The sequence below is a fragment of the Callorhinchus milii genome, unplaced genomic scaffold (assembly GCF_018977255.1).
Source record: "Callorhinchus milii isolate IMCB2004 unplaced genomic scaffold, IMCB_Cmil_1.0 Scaffold2, whole genome shotgun sequence".
In the NCBI taxonomy this organism is placed as follows: Eukaryota; Metazoa; Chordata; class Chondrichthyes; order Chimaeriformes; family Callorhinchidae; genus Callorhinchus; species Callorhinchus milii.
Genome location: NW_024704743.1, coordinates 6660805 through 6682720, shown reverse-complemented (window position 1 = coordinate 6682720; position 21916 = coordinate 6660805). Strand labels below are relative to the sequence as shown.

The 21916-nt window shown below is 42.6% G+C and overlaps 1 protein-coding gene across 1 annotated transcript in view; it reads left to right on the top strand.

Annotated features, from left to right (window-relative positions):
• Positions 1-21916, top strand: part of odad2 (outer dynein arm docking complex subunit 2) — a 144789-nt gene that overhangs the window by 9592 nt on the left and 113281 nt on the right. Inside the window, exons 6-8 of the mRNA XM_042332036.1 lie at positions 6691-6797; positions 6921-7057; positions 7188-7310. Coding sequence (XP_042187970.1) covers positions 6691-6797; positions 6921-7057; positions 7188-7310 — 367 coding nt within the window. The remainder of the gene's footprint in view (positions 1-6690; positions 6798-6920; positions 7058-7187; positions 7311-21916) is intronic.

Below are 21916 nucleotides of genomic sequence, written 5' to 3'. Positions count from 1 at the left end.
CTTTCATGCCCTCACAACTCCCTACCTATCCGACCTTCTTACCCCCCCATTCTCCGCTCAGCTGGCTCTGGCCTCCTGATTGTCCCTTGTGCCCTTCGTTTTACCATTGGTGGCCGTGCCTTCAGCCACTGCTCCCGAAACCCTGGAATTCTCTCCCTCAATCCCTCTGCCTTGCCCTCTCCCTCCCCACCTTCAAATCTTGCCTAAAGACCATCCTTTTTGATTGTGCTTACGGTTATCTCCCACCTCGTTCTCCCCATGGCTCGGTGACTTCACTATGAAGCGCTCCGGGACGCTGCCCTGCTTGAAGGGCGCTATATAAATGCAAGTTGTTGTTGTGTAACCTACTGGGAAGTTCAAATTGGACTGAAAGGATTGCTCTGAAAAGAGTCAGCAGAGACACCATAAGCCTATCCTTTAAATCTCTCCATGGTTTTGTCCCATCCTACCTCTGCAACTTCCTCAACTCTACCAACCTGGCTGCTTCCTCCACTCAGTGGGCCTGGCCTGCTTCACATCACTCACCTTGCCATCTACTTATCTACCCCTACTCTCACCCTGTTTCTCGCCTCCTTCAAGGTCTGTCTCAAGCCTTCCTTTTTGAGTGCGCATTTGACCACTGTCCCTCGACCCCACCCCCAGTTCTGGTGCAAACCTACACTGTCCAGTGCCTTGGGATCCTGACTTGAAATGTAAGTTGTATTGTTCTGTGTCCCTTGGAATGTCCTGACATGAAAGGCGCTGTACGAATGTAATTTGTTGTTGTCCCCTATGAGTTTCTCCCATTATTGTTCTACTTTCTTGTATATTTGTTTGTCTCTAGTCTCCAGTATATACGTGAATAGACCTGCATCTTCTGTGTGTGTGTGTCTGATTATCTGTTTGTGGCTCCCTATCCCCAATCTGATTGAAGTCAAAAGTCTTGTTAAATACATGGCCTCACTCCACCCTTCCTCTGTGACCTTGTGCAACCCTACTTCCTCCCCTCAGCAAGACTTTTGTCATGTAACCCGCTTGCATCATTGGGAAGGCCTTCAAACCTTCTCACCTCACTCTCCGGAAACCATCTTTCTCCTCCCTCCCTTCCCATTCTCAGCTTTTTTCCCCTCGCATAGAAATTTACAACTCAGAGGGGGCTATTCAGCCCATCGAATCTCCACTGACTCTCAGAGCTGGCATTCATTTCAATCCCACTGGCCTGCTTTGTCCTCCCCCTCAAGCCTCTATCTTTCATATATCTGTCTGCTTCCCTCTTAACACCCACAAGGGACTCTGTCTTTACCACCTACTTAGCAGGGCTTTCCACATCCCAACAACTCTCTGAGTGAAAACAAATATTCCTAAACTCTACTTTCACTCTTCGTGATTATCTTATAACTATGTCCCTTGATGATAGAACCCCTACCAGTGGAAATAGTTCCTCCCAATTTACCTTGCAAAAGTCCTCATAAATTTGTACACCTCAATTAGGTCCCCTCTCAACAAATGTAAATTCTTTGTTGGTGTTCACCATTTCTCCCAGTGTCCTTTTGTCAATACCACCTCTTTCTGATCAATCTAGTTATTGAGCCCAATCCACTCTTTTGTTCACTGCCAGTCTAACTCCTTTTCTGTGGAAAGAATGTGTATGCAGGTCAAAATTGCAGCATGTGATATAACCCAACAACAACAACAAATAATAATAATAATAATAATAATAATAATAATAATCCTTGCATTTGATATAGCGCTTTTCACATCTTCTAGACGTCTCAAAGCACTTCACAGAACATGCTGTAAAGAGAATTGACCGTATATTTATTGGCGAAACGCGGCAGCCAATTGCGCACAGCAGCGTCCCACAGACAGTCGTGAATTGAAAATGACCAATTTATTATTGTTTTGTTTTTTGAAGGGATTATTATTGGGCGTGTGGAGTAAGGAAACCTGACCAAGGTTTTGCCCTGCCTGGAATTGAACCCAGGTTGTCTCACTTGCAAGACGAGTGCTCTAACCACTGAGCTACAGGAACAAATGACATTTGTTTAGCGCCTTTCACGCCAGGAGGATGTCTTGAGGTGCTGGATGATGAGGGATCTGCACCTGAGCTGCTGGTTGGGATTAGGAGGGGTTGAGGGCGGGGAGGTTAGGGGTAGGAAGGTGATCAAAGGCATGGTCGAAGAGGAGGGTCTTGAGATGGGTCTTATAGGAGGCAAGGAAGGGGCAAGGTGGAGGGACTGTGGGATGGAGTTCCAGAGGGTGGGGGCAAAGAGGCTGAAGGCACAACTACTAGTGGTGAAGTGGGGAAGGTGGGGGACGTGAAGCACGCCGGAGCCCACTGAGTGGAGGGAGCAGATAGGTTGGTAGGGGGTTAGAAGGTCACAGAGGTAGGGAGGAGCGATCATGGAGTGCTTTTAGGGTGAGGACCAGGATCTCGAATTTGAGTGATGGGGAGCCACTGGAGTCAGGTGAGGATGGAAGTGATAGGGTCGCGGAGCCTGGTGTGGCAGAGGACACAGGCTGCAGAGTTCTGAATGATCTGCAGTCGGTGGAGGGAGGAGTTGGGGAGGCCGACAAGCAGGGAGTTTGCATAGTTGAGCCTGGATGTGATGAACACGTGGATGGAGGGTCTCGGCGGCCTGGAGTAAGAGACATTGACGGAGCTGGGCAATGTTGCGGAGGTGGGGAAAAATGAAGCTGGTCATGAGACGGATATGGGCTATGAAGGACAGTTGAGGGTCGAACAGGACACCGAGGTTCCATATTGGCTCTGTGAGGTGTAGAGTGCATCCATGAAGGGTGACTGTCAGCGCCAGAAGTATAGAGGTGCTGATGGGAGCCAAGCAGGAGGGCCTTGGTCTTGTCTTCAACCATTTACAATTATTACATGAATGAAAAATGTGGGAAAAACAGTCAATAATTATCATGAGGGAGTGGTTATTATAATAATAATCCTTGCCTTTGATATAAACCCTTATCATTTTGCTGAGACATCTCAAAGTGCTACTGTAAAGTGGTTTAAGTGTATATTTTGGGGACAAAACATGGCAGCATTGCAATGTCCCATAAAAAGCCATGGAGTGAGTGACCAATTTTATTTTGGAGGGATTGGCCAAGACACTGGAACTCCCTTCTCATTTCGAATAGGGATCTTTAACACCCACCTGAACAGGCAGATGGGACTTCAGTTTAGCGTCTCATCTGAAAGACGTGTATCAGTCTGATACCAATGATATTGAAAACTTTTGACTGCATTTTTGATAGTTAACATTAATTCAGTATCACTGATGATTTTGCCTCATTTCTGTATGAAGCTTGGTTCAATTCGTCTCGCTCTTGCCTCTGAGTCAGATGATAATGGGTTCAAGACATAAGTTCATCATTTAGGTTGTTCCTCCAATGTATTGCTGGGAAATACTGCAATATTGAAGATGTTGTTCTTTGGATGAGATGTTAGACAGAGGACCCATTTGTCTGTTCAGGTTGATGTTAAAAAGATCCCTTGACACTTTTGTTTGAAAAGTTAGGTTGTTTTTTCCCAGTGTCTTGGACAACGATCTGTGCTTGCCCATTAAAAGTAGTCACTGCACTTGACAGTAATTACTTGTGACTTATCAACATGCTTTTTTATTACTGTACTGTTCATTTGAATGTGTGCCTCTAACAACCTGATAAAACAAATTGTAAAATAATATATTGGTTTTGTAAACCACCACAGGCATCACTTGGGAAAATAGGATTTTAATTCTAGTTTAGCAAGTTGTTTTTGCTTTGTACTTGTGCACAAGCTGGAGGTAGGTGCATTTTGATCTTTAAGGAAGGGTGACAGTATTTATCTTTATTTTCATAGTGCTTACTAACAGGACAGGGAATATGACTGAACTGTCTCCCCTTGATGGAGAGAGAATCTATTGAACTGTCACAAGAAATATAAAATCTGAAACTATTTTAAAAATCTCTTTACAACAACAACAACAACAATTTGCACTTATATAGCCCCCTTTACATGGGGTAGCATCCCGGAGCGCTTGACAGTGGCGGAGTCTGACAGTGAGCCAGAGCGAGAGGGAGGGGCGAGGTGACTATAAGCATGATCAAAAAGGAAGGTCTTTAGGCAGGCTTTGAAGGTGGGGAGGAAGGGGGTAAGGCAAAAGGATTGAAGGATAGAGTTCCAGAGTTTCGGGCCGTAATGACTGAAGGCATGGCTACTGATGGTGGATCAGAGGGGATGAGGGACAAATAGGAGGCTGGAGCCAGCCGAGCGGTGACAGTGGGTGGGAGAGTTGGGGGTAAGCAGGTCGGATAGGTAGAGAGGTGCGAGGGCATGAAAGGATTTGAAAACGGGGAATTGGATCTTGAAATTGATGCATTTGGTAATTGGGAGCCAGTGGAGCCTGGCAAGGACTGGTGTGATGGGGTACGGAGTTTTGTGTGGTTGTGTATCTGGGTGGCGGAGTTTTGAACTAATTAGATTTTGTCTATGGTGGAGCTGGGGAGGCCAGCAAGGAGGGCATTGGCATAGTCCAGCCAGGAAGTGACGAAGGTGTGGACGAGGGTTTCAGCTGCATTGCTTGTGAGATACAGATAGAGACGGGTAATGTGGCAGAGGTGGAAAAAGCGGTCCTGGTCAGGGAACAGATGTGGGATAGAAAGAAAGAAAAGCTGGGGGGCGAATCTGACCCGGGTTTGGTCAGTCTAAGAGAAAGCCTGGGGAGGTTGAGGAGTTAAGACCTGCAGGGGAGAAGATGGGAGCCAAAGATTATGGCTTCTGTCTTGCCGACATTTAGCTGCAGGAAGAGAAGCGTGTCATCCGTATACATGTGGAAGTTGACCCCATGTCTGCGGATGACATCACCGAGAGGGAGCATGTAGATGAGAAAAAGTACCTTAGGGGGCCAAGGATGGAGCTTTGCGATACACCACAGGTGACTGGGCGGGGGAGGGAGGAAAAACCATTTGCCGAGATGTATTGTTGGCAGTTTGTTAAGTAGGACTCAAGCCATGCAAGTGCGGTCCCACTAAGGCGGATGAGGGAGGAGAGGTGGTGGAGGAGGATGGCATGATCGACTGTGTCGAATGCGGCAGACTGATCAAGGAGAATGAGGAGGCAGAGTGAGAGTATGTAATTTGTTACTTTTGACGAGTGCTATCTCTGTGCTGTGGGAAGGGCGAAAACTGGACAAGAGGGTTTTGAGTAGGAAGTGGAGGGAGAGGTGTGAGTGAAGTTGATTTGCAACGACAAGTTCCATAACTTTGGCCAGGAAGGGCAGGTTTGAAATGGGTCTGAAGTTTGTGAGGTTGGAAGGTTCGAGGGTGGGTTTTTTAACAAAGAGGACTGATGATGGTGTTTTTGAGGGGGAGTGGGACAGTGCCTGAGGAGAGGGTCTGGTTGATTGTGTCAGACAGCAGTGGGCAGAGGAGGGGGTGTTGAGTGTCCAGAAGCGGGGTGGGAAGGGGGTCGAGGCAGCAGATGATGGACTTCATCAGGGTGATGTTGGACGAAAGCAAGGAGGGAGAGATGGGTGCAAAGGAGTGTAGGGTAGCGGCTGTGGTAGGTGGAGAGGGTGATGAAGGAGATATAGCAAGGAGGTGGTAGGCGACATTGGGGCGGAGGAGGATGAGGCAGCCAGACGGATGTTATCTATCTTAGAGATAAAAAAAGTCCTGGACCTCTTCGCACTTGACATCAAAAGTGAGGATCAAAGGTGCTTGAGAGGGGGCTTGCACAAGATGATGGGTAGTGGAATGTTTCTTTAAATATAGAAACAGAAATTTTCAGCACAGAACAAGGCAATTCAGCTCTTCTTGTTCTTTACGTGATTGACGTGCTTTTTAAAAAAATAAATTTGAAATATATTACTGTAAATATCATGCAATGTGTAGTAAATATCATGGAGTGGAATCCTGTACCTTAGTGGTTAGATCACTTACTTTGCAAGCAAAAGGAAATGGGTTTGATTCCTGGCAAGGTGAAACGCTGGGCAAGTTTCCTTACTCCATACTCCTCTGTATACCTAGCAGTAAGTAGTCGATTGGCGGATCGCTTTTCCGGGGTAATAATTCCTACAAAATAAATAATTTGATCACTCAATCCACAATTGTTTGTGGGACACTTCTGTGCACAATTGACTGCCGCTTTTTGCCTACAAAATATAGTCAATTCATTTTACAGTATAATAATAATAATAATCCTTGCATTTGATATAGCACTTTTCACGTCGGGAGGACGTCCCAAAGCGCTTCACAGAACACACTGTAAAGTGAATTGACTGTATTTTTTGTGGGCGAACGCGGCAGCCAATTGCGCACAGCAATGTCCCACAAGCAGTCGCAGATTGAAAATGACCAATTTATTATTGTTTTTGGTTTTGGAGGGATTATTATTAGGCGTGTATATTCTGTGAAGCGCTTTGAGGATTATTATATTTAACTTCAGGAGACTATGTGAACAGTCTGCATATTTAGGTTCTGGCACAGCTTGCGAAGCTGTGGCAGAATCATATTTTACAGACCTTACTAATATCTGGCTTCTTCAACTAGCTGATATACTTGCTTTTCCAGATGATGTTGAGGGAATATAATTTTTTAAGGAGATTGCTTATTGGTTATGATTCCATGCATGGAAAACAAGAACTGGAATGAATAAAAGAATGTTAAAATTAAAGAGAAGCAATTTGAATAATTTTAGAGGTCTTTTTAACTTCCTTTTAGAGAAGTACGTCTAAGCCCTTCAGCTGTAAAGCGTGATGTGGAACTGCTTAAATCTTTCTCTGGTGAAGACAAGAAGACTGTTTTAATATCTATCAACTACACATCAGGTATTAACATTGAGAATCATCATGCAATGGATGCGTTGTGCACTCAGTAATAAAATTAATTACCAAGGAGCATCACCTAACTTATGATTGTGACAGTTATATCTGAATTTGATTTTCCTACAGATTATGAATTTTCCAATGGCTGTAGAGCTCCACCTTGGAGACAGGTTCATGGGGATATCTGCTACTTGATAATTGTCCCTCATGACACTGAACCCCTGTTCGTCACCTGTAGCACAGCTGGAATTTTCTTAAATGGGGTAAGGAACAATTGAAGTAAGGTTGATTTTTTGATTTTTTTCATAATTCACCCATTTTATTTATTAATTACTGTTTGTATTTTACATTTAAAAAATCAGTTCATTATAATATGAATTTTGNTTTTTTTAGGGTATAATTAAGAAAACTAAAGAAATAGACTATGAAAGAAAAAGTGAGATTTTCAAGGATCTAGTTTCATTTTTAACAGGAAAATCTGCCAAATTTGTGGAAAATCTTGCTCAAGCTCATCAGGTAAAACTTGTTAAATAGTTTTGATTACACTTAAAAAGACCATTTCTGATTTGTATTATGGTACCACAGTTTAATTTAATTCAGAGTTCTCAAGATTTGCAGAATTACAGTATTAATGGGGCAAAAGCGAGTATTTGGAGTTGAGGTGCAGATCAGCCATGATCTGATGGAATGGCGGAACAGGCTTGAGGGGCTGATTGACCTACTCCAGTTCCTATGTTAATCCAGAAGCAAATTGCTGTGGCAGTTTTTCTTTTGTTTTGAAGAAATAAATAATCCTCAAGAAACTACAAATCGTGAAAAGGGTATAAACGCTATATTTATCATGTGGGGTAATAGATATTTTTATTCCCAATCCGTATTAAGTGGTCATTGTTCGAGTGAGAGAAAAAGAATCAGCCAGGGTTACTGCTCCTGATCACTATGCAGTACCTCCTGCTATAAAGTGATTGTGTGCGGATGTTGGTTAAAGACAGGATTGAACGCAGATGTGTTGCTTCCTGCAGTCAATTAGCTCTCTGATATCAGTGGGGGCTTGCATATAGGAAAATACTCATTGGTATCATGCCCCAGCATGATTTAGTTCCTTCAGGAGAGGAGGGAAGAAAATTAGAGGGTGCGAAGTCTAAACATAATCGTCAAATAAAATAAGCAATTTCAATTACATTACTCCATATAATAAACTATTGATATCCCTGTTCACTTTTTTTTACTGATGCAGAATAATTGGACACACATGGTTCTGTTAATTGGTCACATTCGCTTGCTGTAATTTATTTTAAGAGGTTACTTTTAGCAACGTGATTTGTCCAATAATTTGTTACGTATTATCAGAATTTATGTATGGCCATTGTGAATGGCACACTGAGTTAGACATTGTTCTTTATCCTCTTGACCTTGGTTTGAGTACACTTCAGAGTGATGGGATGAAAATCTCTTCTATCTGTTGACTAGTTTAAAGGTCTGTATAAGATATATTTGGATAGAAAGTATTTTCTATTTTGTTGTCTATAAATATCTAAAGTAAAATGAGTTCGGCCAGTGACAGTCCAATTCCTGGTGGCTGTAGCGGTGCAGCTGGTGTGGGAAGTGATAAATGTCATATTGGTGCCACAGGAGGTATTCTGAGTTTGAAGCTAAAACATATGGGGTAGAATGGAGCACACGTCACTCTGTATTCAACTATACCCAACACTTGAATGCTTGTTGCCAACTTTTGATGCCTGTAATGAGAAAATACTCAATTTTCTAACATTCCTTACTTTAAAGGGCACAGATTTATAAAAATGGAAAAGAAAATAACTAATTGAGAGTTTCAAATCAAGCTGAATTATAAAAGGCTAAGTTGTATTACTTTGCAAAGTAATACATTTTATATTGGCTAATAGATTTGTTTGTTTTTCCACAGAAATCTTACACTTGAAAACTTGGTGATTTTGCAATGTTGAGAGAGGATGGAACTGTGATTAAAGCATATATGATCTTACCAGTTTTGTCTCCCTATTGCTTCAAATAAGCATAGATAAAATGTGAGATATAAGTGACTAACAAATTCATATCATAATCTGGTTGAGGGATAGCTAAACTTTGAGGGTAAATTAAAAATTGACTGGTATAATCTGTTGCTAATGTTAAATATTTTTGTCCTTTTAAATCCACCCCCACCCCAGAATTTCTCCACTCGCCCTTCCTTTTCTGGAGTCACAGATTATGGAGGAATATGCTCCTTTTATTTTGATGCCATTCATAACGTTGCCCACCTTGCTATTCTTCATGTCTGAGCCTGAATAATGGTTGTTCGTTGGGTGTTTACTGTTGAAGGGATTCAAATTGAACTCAACTTTTTACTTTTATAGTTCCATCAGAGGTCACTGAATAGCTATCAAAAGTGGGACTAGCCAGAGGATGCTAAACCAATGATAGCAATCTTACTGTTGCCTGGCTCTATTGACTAATTACAGATCATGAATCGAGCTAAGGATCATCCTAATCTCTATGTTTTAGTACCTCACTATGTGGTGCATTTACCTTCTCAGCCATCAAAGAAATATACAGGGCTAGATTTACTTATTGCAGTTGATCTGATTAATACCTTATTCTGGTATTTGATTAGAACTACTATGACTTACTTCAATCCTCTTTTGCTCAGTAATCTGTTATTAGGCTAGAATATTTTCCTTTACTCAATTTGTTTAATTAAAATGTTTATCTATCTGTCCAAGGACACTATCGCTGTCTGAACAATATAAATACACTTTACCAGACATTCATAAATGTTTCTCCTTATCAGACAAATGGGGATCCAACTGTTTGTTAATGTTAGCAAAAATGTAGAGATGTGCCAACAGACGCTGAATGTTGAGAGATGATGCCAACAAGTGGTGAATTTTCCATACGGTATAGTTTTACACAAGGTATATTTACTCCAAGAAACTGAACAGTTACCAAAAAGGAGAGAATAACGGGTAATTTAGATCGGTAGGATATTGTGAAAGATCATTAAGGAGGAACTCAGGCATCAAAGAAAGCAAATTAAAAATGATTTAATTCCAGGTAAGATTTAGTGTTAGTGAACAAAACAAAGGGGAATATTTCAAAGTATCACCACAGAATAAGTAAGTGAGTTAGTGTAGAAGAATTTTCTCTTAAAGAGAATGAGTTTAGCAGCCATTGATGAATGAGAGACTGAATTTGGGACACAGAACACAAAGACAATGAATTAATTACTATAGTGTCTATAGCAGTTACTACTCGAGGCAGCAGGACTATTGTACAACAGAGGAGCAGTATGATGAGGGTGAGACTCACCAGGAAAGCTGTGACTAACAGGTGCGACCTGGTCCACAACGACTGGCATGGAGCGTTTACCACTAGAACTGTATTATCTCTGGCAGAGAAGGTCCCCAATGATCATCGGAGCAGATAGTACGTTTTCAGTTCCAATACATATAAATTAATGTGGGTACTGCATTGTGCTGTTGTTTTATTCTCACATATCTGCAGTATTGTCATTACAATGCACAATGAATCATAGAAACATAGAAATTTACAGCGCTGAAGGAGGGGAACTGTAACTGAAGGTGCGGACAAAGAAGAAGGTCTTGGAATTGGCTTTGAAAGAGTTGTGGGAGGGAGCTAGTCAATGGAATGCAGTTTGAGAGTGGGGGCAGATAGGCTCCAAACTTGACCTCTGATGGTGAGGTGGGGGATATGAAGCAGACTTCACTGAGCAAAGAGAGCAACGGGTTGGTAGGATTTATATTTTTTATATCTATACTGGTTATAATTGGCCTATTAAAACTGGTTAGGCCTCAGCTAAAGTACTGTGTTCTGGGCACCACATTTTAGGAAGGATGTCAAGGCCTTGGAAAGGGTGCAAAGGAGATTTACCAGCATAATACCGGGAATGAGGCACTTGAGTTATGTGGAGAGATGAGAGAAGATTGTTCTCCTAGGAGCATAGAAGGTTAAGGGGGGGATTTAATAGAGGTGTTCAAAATTATGATGGGATTTGATAAGAGTGAATATGGAGAAACTGTTTCCACTGGCAGGTTGGTCAGTAGGCCAATTCCAAGACCTTCTTTGACCGCACCTTCAGTTACTGTTCCCCTTCCCAGAGGACACAGATTTAAGATAGTTGTTCGAAGAACCAGAGTGGCGATGAGGAGTAATTTTTTCACATAGCGAATTGTTGGATCCTGAATGCACTTCCTGAAAGAGGGGTGAGAATCAATAACAACTTTCAAGAGAGAAGTTGATAGATATTTGGGGAGGACAAACTTTTAAAGCTATAGGGAGAGAGCGGGGGAGTAAGATTAATTTGGATAGCTCTCTCAAAGAGCCGGCACGGGCACGTTGGGCCGAATGGCCTTCTTCTGTACTTTATAATTTTATAATTCTATTTTCTTTTGTATAATAGAATTGACCCATATGCATCTGTGTGAACATATTTGTTCTTGGAGCATATATTTCAGTTGATATGAAGCTGGTACATACCATTAATGTTTTCCTTTAAATCCACGGTTCACATTCCCCAATATTTTCCAAGGCTTCCCTCCAGAACAAATCCACTATTGTTTCAGATTTGGGAATCTATCTCTTTTGCTCTTTGAAACATTCTGTTATCAACCAATTTTTCGTTGAACAAAGTAGCAATAGTAATTGAGACGCTGTGATTTTGCAAATGAATTCTTTTGGTCAGCCGGATATCTGACACATCCAGAAACCCATCACTGTGCTTAGGAGTATTCAAACCAAACTGAGAATTCCATGCATCCCACCTAAACATGGAAATTTCAGAGATCTTTATTGGAATGGAATGCGCACTACTTCCCTGGTTACCTAATTCTGTAAAATATTTGCTCACATTGACAAGAGCCAGGTCTTGGAGACCACGGATTGTGTGTTGAGATACTGTTATAGTCCAACCAGCTAAAACCACATAGATTGCCATTGAGAGCATTGTCTGTCAAGGTTTTGCTGCTGCTTATCCAGCTAGGACCACACTACCCGTTAGGACTTTGGCTTCCAGGGTTAATGAGATCTGAGTGGGAAGAGTCCTTGCCCCCAGTGACTGGTCTGCCCTTCCAAGTCCTACCAATGAACCAGGCTGGACTGTCAACAGCAGTGCCCTGGAATATTGTGGATCCGCCTGGCTCAAGAACCTGATCACTGAGACTGCCAAAGAGGTTGGACTTGATTGTGATATTCTGTTGCCAAATATGTCACCTTGGAGCCAGTTCTGCTCCACGAAAACACCACTTACCTTGCCCCTCTCCCCATGGAGGATCATCACGAGTTGGTGATTTGACGTCTGACCAGCGTGGGTTTGAGTTTGCTAGGTGGATGGCAGGTAATAGGAAGTCCTTGTGAGCTCAGCTCAGCATGAAATGTGTGAGAGCATTGCCACAATCTTGCTGACCAGAGCTCAAACACACATCCCTTCCCATTGAGTGATGCTTCCACCAGTTAGAGTGGAGCTTGAGCAGCCGCTGCTTACCTCTGCAACCAGTGAAGGTGGATTCCAAGCTGTGGATGTTCGAACATGTGTTAACTAACTCAGGCTCCAGGTAGTGCCTTCCAGCAATTGTGGCCCCAAGCCCCAGAGTTTCATCAGCTATCAGACGGACATCTGCCTTCAGTGTGGTGGAAGGAACTTTACAGGACAGCAGGCACTTAATGTTCTCTAGCACCAGCTGTCTAATCCAGATCCTCGTGAAAAATATTTCATGTTGTCCATTACCTCTTCAGTCATAGCTTGTTTCATTTATATTACTGGAATTTCAGTACAGGTTTACAAACCACTTAAATTTTTTAGCTTTCCATAATTTTCAGGCAAATTCAATTTTTTTTTATCATGCAGTTTCTACCGGACCTTCTTTAACTGGCACTTCCTGACAGGTGTCCAATCACATTTGTGGGGGTAGGGGGAGTGGGGCAGTTTTTTCCATCCAAATTATGCTTTCATCCCTTCATCATTATGCTCACAAGTATTTATGAATCTCGTTTACAGATCAGCTTTCTGAATTTGCCATTTGTCCATTTTCTCTATTCCATTTACACTTGATGGCCTTAAATTTGCTTAAAAATCAGTCCACATGTTCTGTAACCACAAAAAATAGTTCCAACTAACAGCTCGTAACCAACTCATAACTAGATTTTCACCAAACTTGATTTCCTCTCAATATCTCTGTGTTCCATAAAAGATGGGCATTATGGATTGTGTGTATTTATAGGCAACCTTGTATGTTAGCGATGTGTTAGTACTTTTAGTACAGTTTGACAACGTGTTAGTCTAATGGAATTTTCTCATTAATGGGCTCAGTTTAGCAGACCATTCAACATTTAGCATGTTGAATGGTCCCAGATGTGTAAGTTATGGTTACTCATTCAATACCTTTCGATTAAGAAGCCAAAGCAAAACCTACAACATTGTATCATAGAATATTACAGCACAGAAAGAGGCCATTCGGCCCATCGTATCTGTCAGCTCTTTGAAAGAGCTACCCAATCAGTCCCACTCCCCTGCTCTTTTCCCATACCTCGGCAAAACTTTTCTTTTTCAAGTACCTATCTAATTCCCTTTGGAAAGTTGTGATTGAATCTGTTACCACTACCCTTTCAGGCAGTGCATTCCACACTGTTAACAACACTGTGTAAAAAAAATTACACAGTTACATACAACTCTGGTTCTTTTGCCAATTATCTTGAATCTATGTGGCCTGGTTACTGACCCACCGGCCAGTGGAAACAGTTTCCCCCCATCTACTCTATCAAAACCCCTCATAATTTTGAACGTCGCTATTAAATCTCCCCTTAACCTTCTCTGCTCTAAGGGGAACAATCCCAGCTTCTCCAGTATCTCCACTTAACTAAAGTCCCTCATCACTGGTACCATTCTGGTAAATCTCCTCTGCACCCTCTCCAAGGCCTTGATATCTTTCCTAAAATGCTGTGCCCAGAATTGGACACAATACTCCAGCTGAGGCCTAATCAATGATTTATAAAGGTTCAGCTGAACTTTCTTGCTTTTGTACTCTATGGAGTACGTGGAGTCCTGTAGCTCAGTGGGTAGAGCACTCGCTTTGCAAGCGATAGACCTGAGTTCAATTCCAGGCAGGTCAGGGCGAAACCTTGGGCAAGTTTCCTTACTCCACACGCCTAATAATAATCTCTCCAAAACAAAACAATAATAAATTGGTCATTTTCAATCTACGACTGTTTGTGGGACATTGCTGTGCGCAATTGGCTGCCGCGTTCGCCCACAAATATACAGTCAATTCACTTTACAGTGTGGTCTGTGAAGCGCTTTGGGATGTCCTCCCGACGTGAAAAGCGCTATATCAAATGCAAGGATTAAATTATTATGCCTCTATTTATAAAGCCAAGGATCCCATATGCTTTTTTAAAAGCTCTATCTGTCCTACCACCTACAAAGACCTGTGTATGTTAACCCCCAGGTCTCTTTGCTCTTGTATCCCCTTTTAAACGGTACCATTTATTGTATATTACCTCTCTTCATTCTTCCTCCCAAAATACATCACCTCACACTTCTCTGCAATAAACTTCATCTGCATGTGTCTGCCCATATCACTATTCTGTCCATATTCTCCTGCCATCCACGGTTTACCACGTTCTCAAGTTTTGTGTCATCTTTAAAATTTTGCTCTTTATATCCAAGTCATTCACATATATCAAAAAGTGTAGTGGACCTAATACCGACCCCTGGGGGGACACCATTGTATACTATCCTCCAGTCTGAAAAACAACCATTCACCACTACTCTCTGCTTTCTGTCTCCCAGCTAATTTTGTATCCATGTAATCAGGATTCACGTTTAGTGGAGTCCTGTAGTGTATTGGTTAGAGTACTCGCCTCACAAGCAAGAGGTTTGATTCCCAGGCAGGGCGAAACGTCGGGCAAGTTTCCTTACTCCACACACGTCTGTATAACTAGCAGTAAGTAGGAGTCGGTTATTAGTCGATTGGTGGATCGCTTTTGAATCCCTTCAAAAGAAAAGCCTTTCTGCCTCCACCCTTTAGAACTCCATTCCACAGTCCTTTCATCTTGCTCCCTCCCTTGCCTCCTTCAAGGCCCATCTCAAGCCCCTCTTTGACCTCACCTTCAGTCATCCTCCTACCTCCACCCTCCCTACCCTCCTACCCCCAACCTCCCTCCACCCCTCTTGGTCCCAACTCCTAGCTCGGATGCAAACCCTTGACTGTCCAGCACCTTGGGATGTCCCGATGTGAAATGTAATTTATTTTTATTGTTGAATCCAGCATCCTGGCCTTAGCCACCTTTTATGACAACCTATTGTCAATTGCTCTCTGGATAAAGAAATGCTTATTGGTGTCCATCATGAAGTCCTTGTGGAGTCTTGTAGCTCAGTGGTTAGAGCACTTGCAAGCAAGCAAGCGAGAGACCTGGGTTCGCCAAGGCGAAACCTTGGGCAAGTTTCCTTACTCCACCGCCTGATAATAATCCTTCAAAAAAAAATAATAAAATTGGTCACTTCAATCCACAACTGTTTGTGGGACACTGCTGTGCGCAATTGGCTGTCCCGTTTTGCCCACAAATATACAGTCAATTCACTTTATAGTCTATTCTGTGAAGCGCTTTGAGACATCTAGAAGACGTGAAAAAGCACTATATCAAATGTAAGGATTATTATTATTATTAGTATGAAATTGCCCTTTGCAACTGTAAACCTCTGTCCCTTTTTTTACTAGCTGGGACATCTTACCAGTTAGTGCTTTGGATTTCCTTTTTACCAGGAATTCAGTGAGAAGAAACCCAGCCCTGATTGATTGGTTTTCTCTTCCAAGTCCTCCAACAAGTCAGCAGCAGCAGTGCCATGTTGTGCTGTGAAAGTGCCTGGCTCAGGAATTGGACAGCCGGTAATACTACAGAGAATCGACTCAATTCCAATTTTCCATTGTCATGCATATCACCTTGAAAGTAATGGCCCTGAAGCCAGCTTACCTCCTTGCTAGCAACCCCAGTTCTATCCAAAAATCATTTCATATCCTTACCAGGAATAAGCATTGCTTGCCTTCACCACTATTCCTCATTCTTTCCTACAAATTCCCACTACTGGGACCTTTTCCAGCTTCACTCCCTTGCTTACTCTCTTCGTTCAACTTAACTCAGGTTTGCAGCATGTTCCTCTCAGGGGACTGGGCCAAAGTGGCCTTTATATAAGGGTGGCCTCTGAGTAAGGGTTCATTGGTATATAAACGCACACCGGAGGGGCTGTTCCAGGGTAGTTGTCGACAGAGGGCGGTTGCTGAATGGAGATGGTAATTTGAACGGCAATTGTTTTCATTCCTGAGTAAACAAAGATATTCAGATGTTTATGATATTCTTTGTTAGTATTTTATACTATAAGATTTGTAAAAAGGAATTTCTGTTTGAACATGGAGTCTTGAACAATGAGATTCTGTTCAAAGTATATTTCCTATTTGCATCACTGAATAACATGTCCGTAACTAAGACTAAAAGATGTTATCAATAATGATAGGTTGCAGATGGACTAGCTCCCAGCCCAATAGGATAAGAGTTTATAAATTTTAAATTATTTCCAAGTTAAACAGTTATTCTGTCTTCAGTTCGCATGATGTAGCTCAAGGCAATTGAAATTATGGATTTCTTTGTACAAGAAACATATCTGTATAAGTCAAGATCTCACAGCATGGTCTGAATTTACTGAATATTTTCAGTAAATAGACCTGAGGGATATGCTTGAGTTTGTTTCTCAGAATTTAGAACAAGATGAATTTGTGTTAATCTTTAAACATTGATGTGGGAAATTACTTGCAAATGTATGGTTTTGATAATTTGAGGTTTTAGGCAAAGTTTCTAAAAAGAAATATCAGCTACTTTTAGTGTGTATATATTAATGTAATCCCATAGCACTTCATACAAATTATTTAGCATTGATTTCAGTTTAAACATGGGATTGATTACATCAATTGGGTAAATTTAGCACACTGACAATCTGCATGGATAATGGTATTTCCCATTATAAGTGCAGAAGCATAACGCCATGGAGTGCTTTGAAAGAGAGGATTTTGAACTCTCTCCTCTGGAGAATAGGGAGCCAGTGGAGGCGGGTGAGATTGAGGGTGATAGGTTCACCAAACTTGGTGCAGGAGATGACATGACCTGCAGAGTTCTGAATAATCTGCAACTTGTGGAGGGAAGAGTTGGAAAGCCCAGCGAGCAGGCAGTTGGCGTAGTCAAGCCAGGACGTGATGAAAGCGTGGTTCAGGGTCTCGGTGTCCTGCGGTGATAAGCAGTGGCGGAGGCGGGCAATGTTGTGAAGATGGGGAAAGGCGAATGGGTCACTGCATGAATGTGGGGTTTGAAGGATAGCTGAGGATCGAAAGGACCCTGAGATTTTGCATTGGCTCAGTGAGATGAAAAGTGCAGTCATGAATAGTGATAACGTCAGTGGCTGCGATGAGGAGGTGCGGCCCGGAGCCAAGCAAGCAGGATGGCCTCTGTCTTGCCAACATTGAGCTGGATAAAGTTGGCTCTCATCCAGGATTTGATGTCTGACAGACAATTAGCCAGGGCACCAAGCTAAGTGAACCTGGAGTGGAGGGTGGAGGGGGTGGCGAGTTAGAGTTGGGTGACATCCGCATACAAGTGGAAATTGACCCCTTGGCTGCGGATGAGATCACTGAGCGGGAGCATGTGTAGATTGAGGAGAAGGGGACCGAGGAGCCCTGAGGGACTCTACACATGACAGTGCGGGAACTAGAGTAGAACCCATTGGACACAAAGAGCAGACAGTGGGAAAGGTAGGATTGGAACCAGGTAAGGACAGAACCATTGAGGTGGAAGTGAGCTCCATCAGTGGACGAACTTTCAGACGTTTTTTCCCCTCTCTCTGAATCTCCATTCCTCTCTTGCCACCTTCCTCCCTACCTTCAATAATACCCTTCAATAATTGTGGAGTCTTGTAGTGTATTGGTTAGAGCACTCGCCTCGCAAGTAAGAGGACCCGGGTTCAATTCCAGGGCAGAGTGAAACTTTGGGTAAGTTGGAACCCGGTTGTTATTCAATTGGCAGATAGCTTTCCAGGAGTAATAACTCCTAAAAAAATAAGATTGTGGGACACTGCTGTGCTCAATTGGCTGCTGTATTTTGCCCACAAAATATACGGTCAATTCACTTTACAGTATATTCTCTGAAGCACTTTGAGACATCTTGACGAAGTGATAAGGTGCAATATCAAATGCCAAGGATTATCATTATTATTATTATTATTATTATTACCCACCTTAAGACTTATCTCTGACCATGCCATCCAAAACCTGGGGCCCTCGACCAGATGGCTTCTTGAAATAGTTTTGTGGTCAGCTAGGTGTCTGACACGTGCCCATTGGTATAGTTAAAAGTATCTGAACCAGACTGAGAATTCTATTACACATGGAAATTTCCCTGTGTCTGGAATGGATTTGATACTCTCTTCTGGGAGGGACACCCTCTGTTTACCTAATTCTAGAGTGCAGGTTGAGGAGAGGCCAGGTTTGGGAGTTCCAGAATATTCATTGGACCACCGATAGTGTTCAACTAGCAAAAACTACATAGCTTGCAATTGAGACAACTGTTTCCCGCTACTTGTTCAGCTAGGACCATCCTACCCGCTAGGGCTTTGGCTTGTAGGATTAACTGAAGCCAAATGGGTTAGAATCCCTGCTCCTCATGACTGCTGTGTTCCTCCAAGTCCCACCGATGGGCCACCTGGCTGGTCTGTCATCAACAGTATTTTTGAGTACAGTGGACTCACTTGACTCAGGAACTGGACTACTGAGAATGTCACAAAGGGTTGACTTGATTCCGACATTCTGTTGCCATGCATGTCATTTTGGAGCAAACAAAGCTCCAAGGAAACCTTGCTTACCTTCCTCTCAAACCAGTTGGCAACAAGTTGGTCACTTTATATCCCAAAAGCACAGATTTTTGCGCTCACTAAATGGATACCAGGTAACCTGCAAACTTCCTGGCAAGCAACGCAGCTCAGCATGAAAAATGCCTAGTCGCATTGCCACCATCCTCCTGCCCACAGCTCACATACACATCCTATTCCATTGAGCAATGATTCCACCAGTTGGGGGTGCGGAGCTTGAGCAGTATCTGCTTATCTTTGCATACCAATCAAGGTGGATTCATTTCCATTAAAACTATAGCCCTTAATTATTTTAACAAGCCTCTTATACATCCACCATCTTATCAAAAGATTTCTGAAAATCTATACATACTACATCACAAGCATTATTTTTATCGATCCGCATGCCAAATAAAAATTATAAAGTGTTTATTTTACCTCAGCCAAAACAACCATGGGGGGAGGAGCGCGAGGCAGATGGGTAGAGGGATGGAATTACAGGATTAGAAGCATAGTAGTTTATAAAGTAACAACATAGTAGTTTATAAAGTACATCTCTAAAATTTCTAGAAGAGCATTGCAAGAAGCTAAAGGAGGACATAATCAGATTAGTAGATTGGACAGATAGATGGCAGATGATTTTGATTTAGAAAAATGTGAGATTATATATTTTGGGAGGAATAGGTATAGCTCATATATGCTAAATGTTATCATTTTAAATAGCAGAAGTAAGACAACAGAGATCTAGGGGTTAAACGTATCTTTGAAGGTAGGATAGGGCTGATGGAATCATAGGTTTTATAAATAGCAGCGTGGAAAATAAAACCAAAGAGGTTTTGAATTGTTATTTGGACCACAATTGAATATGATGTTAGGTTTGGTTGCCCCACTTTAGAAAGGATGTCTTAGAGAAGTTAGAGAGAACAGAGAGGGTTAATAAGAGACCAGATATAGGTCTTCAATATAATGAGGGATTTAGATAGAGTGGAGAGGGAAAAATTATTTTCGCTCATGACTGGAGGGCATCAATTTGAGATGGTTTGCAGGGGAGGAAATGGGGAGCTTCGGGGGATTTGTTTTGCTAGAGTTGTTAGGAGTGTTGGTTGGTGAGTCATTGACTGGAGGGCATCAATTTAAGATAGCTTGAAAACAGCAAATAAGGAGGCCAGGAGAATTTGTTTCATTCACAAAGTGGTTAGGGTATGGAATGCACTGCTGGGAGCAGCAGTTGAAGCAGAATCCATATTAGCTATCACAATGGAATTGAATAGATTTTGCAAAAAGGAGTAAATGACAGGGTTTGGGAAAAGTGCAGGAAAATGGGATTGAAAGGATTCCTCTTTAAAAGAGCCAGCACAGACATGATGGGCTGAATGGCTTTATGTGCTTTAAATTTCTATGGTTTTAGGATGTGGAATGCCCTGCCAGATTGCTCTTTCATTTCTGTCCTGGCTCTTTCAACAACAATAACAACAACAAGATTACATTTGTGTAGCGCCTTTCACGTCGGGAGGACATCCCAAGGCGCTGGACAGTGTACAGCATTTCAGACCCGAGCTGGGGTCGGGGGGGAGAAGGGAGAGGAAGGGGGGTGACCAATGGCATGGTAGAAGAGGAGGGTCTTGAGGCGGGACTTGAAGAAGGCTAAGGAAGGGGTGAAGTGGAGTGATTGAGGTTGGGGGCAGAGTGGCTGAAGGCTCTCCCGCCAGTGGTGGGGCGGGTGGGTCGGGGGATGTGTAGCAGGCCGGAGCCGGCTGAGCGGAGGGAGCGGGCGGGTTGGTAGGGGGTTAGGAGGTCGCAGAAGTAGGGTGGGGCGAGGCCATGGAGGGCTTTGTATGTGAGGATCAGGCTCTTGAACTGGATCCTCTGAAGGATAGGCAGCCAATGGAGTCGGGCGAGAATGGGGGAGGTGGAGTCACGGAGTTTGGTACGGGAGAGGACACATTTCAGTCCCATTTATTAGCCTTTTCCCCGTAGCCCTTCCTAGATATCTATCTAGTTCCCTATTGATAGCTAATTAGATCCTTCCTTGACCATCACATCTGGCAGAGCATTTCACATCCTAACGACTCTGGTAAACGTTTACATTTCTACTGACATCTCTTTTGAGTAAATAGAAAGGAAACTGTCTTTTAACAATTCCAAATTTAAGTTTCTTTTGTGGATATTCTGTAAAACGTCCGAGAGCTGGTTTTAACCAAAGCTATTTAATTGGTGCCTTGCTATAATGCACTTTGACTGGTCCAAATAACCAACCTGGCCCATGCCAACCCCTGGCATTAACATTTGCATTGGGCACAAATCCTTAATTATTCAATGCATGAAGAGTGACTACAAAAACTAAAGGGCCTTTAATAATATGATGGAGAACGCAGGTTTGTGGCTGGCTTTTTGTTCTTAGGCTATTTTGTGACCAAGACCCCAAATCTCTGACAAAAGATCAGAAAGTAAATCACCAACTGCAAAACAAGATAATAATAATGATCCTTGCATTTGATATAGCGCCTTATCATATCTTTGAGATATCTCAAAGTGCTTCACAGAATATACTGTAAAGTGTAGTGACTGTATATTTTGCCGTCGAAATGTGGTAGCCAATTGCGCACAGCAGTCCCACAAACAGTCGTGGATTGGAAATCTTCTGAATTGTTTTGCTGATTTTGTATTGAGTGTCATTGAGATTTTGTAATTTCATTAACAGAACAGAAGTTGCTATTAATGCAGCAACTTGCTGTTTGTGAATATTGCATAACGCCGCTGTGATATAATTGTTCTGGTTATTCCGTATTTCCATTCCTCAAAGACCAGTAGAGGGCTATCTTGTCTATTTCTTCCATCTTTGTTAAAAATTTACAAATGATCTATGGGTGCTACAGTACCCCACATCCGGTCCCTGACCAGGAACACCTTCCTCCACCTCCGCCACATTGCCTCCAATCCCCTCCAAAACAGCCCTGGTCAAAGTCACTAATGACCGTACCTTACCCCAGACACAGCCAAAACACTCATCCACGGGTTCGTCACCTCTCGCCTTGATTATTCAGGTGCCCTCCTCCCCAGTCTCCCCAGCTCCACCACGCCACAAAATCCAGCTGATCCAAAACTCCACTGCCCACATACTTACCCATACTAAACTTCTTTCTCTCTTGCCATTCCCTCTTTGAACCCCTCCAATCCCCTCCAAAACAGCCCTGGTCAAAGTCACTAA